The following is a 9105-nucleotide window of genomic DNA, read 5'->3' as shown; positions in this document are numbered from 1 at the left end:
AATTACTAAACCCAAACAGCAAAAGAAAAGAACTATAGAAACTGGTTTTAATCTTCCATATCTCAAGCAGATGGAATTTTTCAACACTGGCAATCGCTATTTTATCAAAATCAGCGAATGTGGAATTGATTGGCGTTTCGAAAATCAAAAGTACACACAAAAGAACAAATAAAACCAAAAAAAAAAAAAAAAAACTAACTAAATATATATATTAATATATATATTTAATGAAGATACAAATTATTAAATAAATAAAAACAAATTAAAGGAATACGAAAAAACAAAAACCAAAATAAAACCAAAAATAAATAAATTTTTCGATTTGCACAGCTTTGATTGTTAGTCTTAGTAATTAAATTGTTTAAATCTTACGTATGCGTAAATGAAAAACAAAACCAAAAACAAAGAAAACAAAATGAAAATTTATATAGTTTATGTTTGTGTTGATGGCAAAATAAAATTGTAAAAAAAAAAAAAAAAACAAAACAAAACAAAAACCCGTTGCGTTGAGGCTGCACTGAAAATTCAAAACCAAAAATTTCAAACAAAATATGTATGTTTGTATGTATTATGAAAAACTGAAGAAAATTGTCATCGCAACGAGATCTGTCAAAGATGTTTTCCGTTTGTATATATATGTATGCATACATATGTATATATATCTATATACATATATATTTTATTGAAGAAAAAAAAAAATGAAAAAAAAAAGAAAAAAAAAATGAGATGAAAAAACATGCGAAATTCCAAAAATTTAGAAACAAGAACATATGATGTATGTAAATCGACGAATGTGTCAATTTGTAAAATAATTTAACCAAAACTTATCGCACATTTGGGACAGGTCGAGTGCTCAATAAAAAAATAAAGCATAAAACGAAGTTGATATTATTAAATATATCTATTTATTACAAAAACTGGGCTTTCTCTAATTCTATTTGAATATTTCTCTACCATTGAGCAAGTAAATGCATTGCTGTCGGGCATTACCGACTGCAGCACACTCATTCACGGCCCAAACGCTGCCATATCCAGTGGCCGTCGATATATCCCTCATATTTATATACATACAAAATTGCAGCTCTCAATCACCTCAACTACCACGGCTTCTGAGACACCGGAAAAAGTATTTTCCGATTTGATATGCTCCTAGTGGGAGAATCGGGAAAATTTGCAAATTTGATAATTCTAGGGTGCCAATTTCAAGTCGCTAGCTTCAATAGCGGCTAAATGATTTGCTTTCGTATGGATGGATGGAGGCGAAAAGATGCACGGACATTCTACAAAACCAATATACCTGTTTCACTTTCCTGGGTGAGTATAAAAAGGTTGAAAAACTGCATATTAAATATGATATGATATTTTTCAAATATATGAAGTATAAATATAATATTTTAAATATTTCATAAATACCATAATTTTAGTCTATTTATTTGTTTATTTATTTTTTATATATTTTGCAATCTATATACAATATTTGAAAAATTATTAATATTATAAATATTATTATTATTTTACTACTGGCGTTGAACCTAAATAGCTGCTGAGATTGAATATCGGCTCTTAGGAAGCTTTTAAAGCTTAGGCTTTTAATAGAAGTACAGTAGAATCCGGTTTGCTCATAAAAGTTAGTCTGGGGACCAGAATTTTCATCGCTATAACCGTACAGACGCTATAAGCGGAGTCTTTATAACTGGATTCTACTGTATATTGAAAACATGTTAGAATTTTAAATTTAAATTTTGCTTAAGATTTTCCAGTATGTTTCATTTGTTTTTATTATTTACTTTGTTTTATTTGCTTTTCTTTTAAGGACCTGCGCAATGCCTACGCTTGTGCTCTTTAAGTTTTGCGTGGGCGTATGACGTTAGGTCTATGGAATTTTCCATATCAAAGCGAAAAGTACGAGCAATCATGGAAGTTGAATACATTAAGAAAAATAAGCTCAAAATTCTACTCAATTGAGATTCATGAAACGTTTTTGAAGCTACGATATTGCTGTTCCGATTTAAATGTCGATATCGATAACTATTCGATAGCTGGTTTGACTATCGGCATTCGATAAAAGCTTTGCTGATGCTGTGCGCAAACAATTCAAATTCGAACAGTCAATTCTTGTAGTTCCAACTAAACTATTTGGGAACTATCTATATACATGCAGGAGGGAGTTGATATATCTAATATATTTTAGTATTTAAATATTATATAAAATATGCATAACTCAATCAAAACATCAGTGTATCAAAACTTGGAATCTGGCCATGGAAATGGACTGTTTAAAATGCAAAAATGAGCTGTGCGTGGGCGGGCTGGCTGGCTGGCTGAGTGTCATGGACAGTTCCTGCTGGGTCCTTCGGCGAATTCCTACATTCCCACGCAGACGTGCTGAGAGCCGTGCGCTCTCCCAGCTGAAAACGAAATGAAGGAAAAGCAACAACAATAACAACAACAACAACAGCAGCGGCAACAGCAACAGAATAAATAAGAGCAAGCACAGAGAGTGAGAGTTTTTGCTGATGTTTCGGTATTTCGCTCCGTCGTGGCTCGTTAGAGTTTTAACCATGTGCTAGGTCGCTCGTTCTCTGGCCGTAATCAGGCATCCATTATGAGACAATGTGCATAGTCCGGGCAGCAGCAGCAGCGAGCCGATGTGCCCACAACAGTCGCACAATCAAGTCCAGCAGCCACAGTCACACACATTGCAAGTCCCCGACAAGTCTCACTTCACGCATCAAAAACGTGCCCTGGTTTAGCTTGTTCCGGTTTTGGCAACGCGTCTTTGGCCAATGGTAATGCCTTATGATACGCATAAGAAACCAAAAATTTCAAGTGCCTACCACATATATATATAGATATATGTATATACTCTATACATATATATTTATATATACATATATATCAACTTTTCTCGAGTGTCCTTTTTGTTTATGTTCTCCGTTAAGCAAAGTGTATAATAGTTCCTGTATGCATATTGTCCATGGCTAAGCCATAATAAATGGACTGTGTCACGAATTGTTCACATATAATACATATATATATATATATGCTAAATAATGTATATATATAATGTATGTGTGTGTGTGTGTGTGTGTGTGGGTGTGTGTGCATTAGCTTCTTTATTATGTAGCGCACGATATTAACGTGCTGCCTCCTCCCAGTTGATTACCTTAAGAAAATTAGTTGCTACTATGTATAGGATAAATGAATAATTCAACTAACTACGTAAGCTAATTGCATACGATATAGAAAATATATGCTGACTTATTGTGTCATTAGTTCCGGCCACAACAGCAGCAACAGCAGCAACACCAACAACAACAACAACAACAACAACATCAACAACAACCACAACAACAACAACAGTAGCAACAGCAACAGCAATAGCAACAGCAACTAGGCTGCAGAAGAAGAAGCTACTATCCAATTACCTGTAAATTGGCACACAATTAACTGTATGTGAGTAGCAGTAGAGCTTATATAAAGGGCAGTTAGCATATTCGGATCGATTAGCCCAGTTAGTTAGTCTCATGGCCACGATCATAGCCAAGTGTGCTTGATCAATGCATTATGCAGTTTAATACTTGCCTGTGTGTGTGTGTGTTTGTGTGTGAGTGTTTTTTTTTCAGTTCAAGGCTTTCGCTGCTCGCATTTTGCGGCAAGTTTTGTGGGGCGTATTTCGATGATGATGATGATGATGATGATGACGATGACGATGATGATGTCAGCAATATGCTGCGGCTGGCGATTTGCCAGCCATACTAGCTAAGCACGAAATCACATCAGCTAAATATTTGGGCATATAAACAATAATTATATTGTTTATTTGCGCTTGTCATGTGCCACATACACGCACACACACACACACACATGCATGCAAATGTATGTACTTGTAGTTGTTGCATACGTTTTCGCCTTATGCACCTTGCTTTTGGCTTGAAATCGTTAATGCCAATTAAAAGAAAAGCGACGTTAATAACGAAGCACAGCGGCAGAAGAGAACGAAAGACGGAGAGACAGCGTCCGCTTGACACACAGAGAGTGAAAGAAATGCGAGAGAGTGTGAGTGTGAGTGTGGGTGAGAGACAGTGAACGAGAGAGGGAGAGCGAGCGCGCGCTAAGACTGGCACACTGGGTCGGGCTGCTTGAGACATTCGCTGCAACTGCAATGTAAGCGAAAAAACGAATGCGCAAAACGGTGAGCCGAATGCCACCCGATTGCCGATTGCCGATTGCCGACAGCCGAACGCCGATGGCCGCCGACAGCGAACTGAAATGGCGTTGCCTACAACGCGTCGTCAACAGCAAAGGCAAAGGCAACGACAACAGCAACGACAACAGCAACAGCAACGGCAACGGCAGCGTCAACAGCGACAGCGACAGCGCTTTGCATTGCGAAGGCCGACGACAAACATTTGATGCTGCTGGCGTTTTGATACTTGTTCGTACTTGCAGAACCCTCCACGACTCGCGATAAACGGCAGCGCAGCACTGTGTCGAGTGTCGAGTGTCGAGTCCAGCGTAGCAGTAGGTTCCCATATTAAATTACACTTTGAAAGCGCTGCAGATGCGACAGCAGCTCTCTGGCCCAGCAGCTATCAATTAAACGTTTCAACATATTTAACTAGTGAAATTTCGTTCAACATTTTAACCGGTTAATCGCCAGCAACTTAAGCCGAGCTATTTTCCTGCTTCAAGGATTCCGTTCGTGAACGTTGTTCCTTATTGTTGTTGCTTGTTGTGCGTTCGCCCATCTCTCTCTCTCGTCTGTGTGTGTGTGTGTGTGTGTGTGTGACTGTGGGAGTGTGACTTCAGTAAACTGTTGAAAGTTCAACTCTAGCTATAAATATATTATTTACATATATATGGATGTATGTACATATGCACATGTCCATATATACATATATCACATACTGATGCACTTGTGTGCACACTCACACACACCCACATGCTAATGCCACATTCAATATAAAAAGGTCATAAGCCAGTCGAGTTATTAAATGTTGCTGAAAACGCAGTCAACAGAATATTAAACCCAAAATCCAACTGTTTGTTTACCCTGTAAAATTCAAGAAAAATAGTACGCGTTTCTTTACTTATTTGGTGAGTATGCAGCGCGACCACAACACACACACACACACATATATATACAAACACACACAACAATTTACAGGGTAGCCGGCACAACGTGCCACGTGCCACGTGGTTAGCCAATTATGCCATGATCAGCATTTCCGCAATACTCGACTGCAATTGGGTCACATCCTGACCTACATAGCGGCTAAGCCCAATGCTAGGGTGTAAATAGTAGCATAGGCATTGCTTGAATACATCTGTCTCTCTCTCTCTCTTACTCTCTCACTTTCTCACTCTTTTAATCTCTCTCCTTTTTGTTGTTTATTGTGTTAGATTATTTCATATTTATAGAGAATTTGAATGCAAGTTACGATGCTCCAGAGGGGAGCTAAAAATGTTTTCCTTTTTTTTTTTTTTTTTTTTTTTTTTTTGACGTTTTCTGTTTTTATTTTTCTTTTTTCTCATTCAAAATGTTCTATGAATGTGGAAAATCAGGTCAATTGCTTGAGTGTTGGCTTAGACGGATTTTTTTTTTTATATTTTTTATGTCAGCTTGAAGGTTTTTTTTTTTTATTTTTAATTTCTTTTTTGTTATTATTATTTTTGTTTAAATAGAACAAAACAAAAATTTTATATTATTAAAAAAAAGAAAATTAAAATTAGTTTTGCAAAAATTTGGCATATTAAAATTTATAAAATAAATACAAAATTTATTATATAAAAATACGAATGTCCTGCAGTCCGTGAAACTGTCTTCTTGTACATCTGTCCGTCCGTCTGGCTCTTTTTCCGTATGAATGCAGACTATTTAGAGGCTATTTAGAGGCTAATTGAGCATCACATTTGTCACATGTATGCAGGAATTATAAGGAATCAAGATTGCCGCCCACTAGAGGAGTGACAAATCGGATAATGCATCTTCCTAGCTAGAGGGCTAGAGAGCTGAAATATAAAACATATACTCGCAAAAGCTCAACAATATATGGCAGATATATATATCTACTACCATGGGGGTGTGGGGCAAATTTAGTATAGTGAAAGTGAGTTCTGTAGTCGGTAATGCCCGCCTGCAAAGTTCTTACTTGTCTTCTATTGCAAATTTAAAGAATAGTCATATGAAAATATATTTTTAAATTCTATTTCTCTTCTATAAATCAGACAAAGATTTTGAATAATCAAATTTCCAGTATAAAAAACAAAACCATTATACCCTGATTTCCCATTTTCAATGGGTTCAGGGTATAAAAAATGTTATAAGTTCATACATATTTGAGGCTATTTAAGTTTTTAAGAAGTATGAACTTTTGCATTTTTGTGCTTACATAATTTTAGTATACAAAGAAAAATAAATACTAAATTTTCTAAAAATTAGTATTAATTATAAAAGCTATTTAAGCCAAAAACTATCTGCAGTTTTATAACAGCTTAAGAGAATGGGGGAAAAAGTTATTTTATAAAATTGCTGTTGTTGTTGCTGCATCGACAAGTCGAAGTTTTTTAATAGGCCCTAGGCACACACAATATAATGGCTGTGGCTTTGGCATATTCACAAATATATACATACATATACATATATATATATTTTCGATTATATATCAAACTTGATTCCCTCTCTCTCTCTCTCTCTCTCTCTCTCACTATCTCTCTTTCTCGCTCCATATATATATATATATTATTTGAGTTTTTGTTTCTTTTTTTCTTTTTTGCAGCAAGCCCACCATTGGGCCATTTCAAACTGGCACATCAATTTTGGTTTTCCTATCCGCCACCTGGCGCTGGCGGCGGCTCCTCAAGTGAGTTGCATGTACGATATAGGTGTTGCAGCATTTTTGATTTTCTGTACGTCTTTTCATAAACTTTTTCCGGTCTTTGGTTGATATACTCGTTTTCCTTTTCTTATTTTGGTTTTTCATTTTGGATCTTTGGTTGTTCCTTCCTCTTATAACGGCAAGTCTCTAAATGTACCCAGTCTCTTGCTCTGTTTTACAGTTCGATTAAATATATTCTTGCGTTTGTATACGTACGTATGTAACTAAGTGAACCTGACTCGTATACTCATACTAGATATACCTAAAAAAAAAAAAAAAAAGTAAAACAACATAAAAAAAAAAAAATTAAAAATAAAAAATACTATATACTATGCTAAACTATCAGTATCAATTATATATGTATATGTATAACTAAAATATTGATTGTGTACCTATCGAAACTCTTGGTACGTTTACTAAACATGAGACTGCTATCGTGTAGTACGAGTGCTAACTACCATGTACTAAAAAAAGTAAATGCTATATACTATATGTACCTATATATATATATTATATAGTACAACACAAATACAACTCTGTCACAAATTTCAGTTATCTACTTTTACGTTTTGACTTCATTTTGATAGAAATAAGAAATTCTAAATAGAAGAAAAAGAAAGAGTTAGTAATTTAGCTAAACATTCACATTGAATCTAGAAACTTATATAGATATTAGGGTTCTCTTAGTTAGGATTAGTCTAGAATTTAAAAGGGAATTCTATTGTATTTTTGGTTGATTTCCGTGTTTTATCTGTGGCTGCTGCTGCAACCGAGTGTATTTCAATTGTTTTTGCTTTAAAAATAAGTAAAACAAAGCAAAATATAGTTTCATTAAGTTGAAATGAGCAAAGCAAAGCAAAGCAAAATGTTTTCAACTAAAATTATTAATCATTCACAATTTTGTTGTTTCTTTTCTTTTCTTTGATATTGTGTCGTTAAACCACCTTGACACGCCCACCGCCCACCACCACCACGACCACGTAACTGCCACAGCTCAGCTACAAATTCTAGCAAGATCGTATATGTAAAACTTGCCACACACACACACACGCACACACATAAACATTCATATACACACACACACACACAGACACACTGAAACACATGTTAGCATAGCTGCAAGTGTATTTGTATATTCAGTGTTTCCTCGACTCGAAAGCAAAACAAAACAGAACGCTAAACAAACAACAACAGCAATAAACACACACACACTCACACTCACACACACACACACACATGCAGCTAGTGTCACTGTATATGCAGCTGCTGCCATTTGTTCGATAATTCGTTGTGCCCGGTTGTAACGGTTAACTGCCCGTGCTCCTCTCCCCACTCTCGCTCTCTCTCTATCAATCTATCACTCCCTCTCTCTCTTTCTCTCTCTCTCTCTCTCTATCTCTCACTCTGTCTATCTGCCTCTCTTCATGGTATGCGCCACACATACATGCTCACATGCTGCTAAAATTCGCCGTAAAACGCCGCCGCCGCCGCTGCTCAAAATGACCTAAACAAAATAACAAAAAGCAAAAAGCAAAGAAAAAAAAAAACATGCGAAAATAAATTAATATCTAAATTCAAATAACGCAAATGCAAAACCTCCTCCCCCCTCCAAAAAAGAAAACCAATTCAATTTAAAAGCAACAACAAACAAGCAAATCAAATACGTAATTAAATTTAAATGATATTTAACGAAATTAAAAAAAAAAAAAGTAAACAAGCAAATAAAAAGAAAAATAAAACTAAAAAAGAAACAAGAAGAAGAACTTTCCGCTGCTTTGCACACGCAACACACGCACTCGCAAGGTTGCAAAATTTTTAATGCTCGAATCTCATACAATCGACACACCCACTGTAACCACCAACGACAACAACAACAACAACAACTACTACAACAATAACAACTACAGCTACAAAAACATCAACATCAACTACAACTTCATTATCAACAACAACAACAACAACAATGAACAACAACAACAAACACATCTAGAGGTAAGGAGTATGCCTATCTCACTCTCAATCTTTCGCTCTTGCTCGCTCGCTCGCTCGCTAGTTCGCTCTGTCTCTCTCGCTCTCTCTCTCTCTCTCTATCTGTCTCACTCTCTCTCTCTCTGTCTCTGTCTCTGTCTGTCTCTCTGGTCTCGTAGTGTTGCCTATAATTGAAATTAACAATTAACGCATAATTTGTGTTTAGTCTTAAAATTATTATCACTAAAAAAATATA

The 9105-nt window shown here is 35.7% G+C and overlaps 1 protein-coding gene across 3 annotated transcripts in view; it reads left to right on the top strand.

The window, feature by feature from the left end:
* Positions 1–1238: 1238 nt before the first annotated feature.
* Positions 1239–9105, top strand: part of LOC6584321 (voltage-gated potassium channel subunit beta-2) — a 27402-nt gene continuing 19535 nt past the window's right edge. For all 3 annotated transcript variants that reach the window (XM_032732008.2, XM_032732007.2, XM_044011707.1), the window contains exons 1-2: positions 1239–1314; positions 6783–6866. In XM_032732008.2, coding sequence (XP_032587899.2) covers positions 1254–1314; positions 6783–6866 — 145 coding nt within the window. In that variant the 5' untranslated portion in view covers positions 1239–1253. The remainder of the gene's footprint in view (positions 1315–6782; positions 6867–9105) is intronic.

The sequence above is a fragment of the Drosophila mojavensis genome, unplaced genomic scaffold (genome assembly GCF_018153725.1).
Source record: "Drosophila mojavensis isolate 15081-1352.22 unplaced genomic scaffold, ASM1815372v1 contig_136, whole genome shotgun sequence".
NCBI lineage: Eukaryota > Metazoa > Arthropoda > Insecta > Diptera > Drosophilidae > Drosophila > Drosophila mojavensis.
Note: the sequence above shows the minus strand (reverse complement) of the source record. Positions and strands in the feature narration are given on the sequence as shown.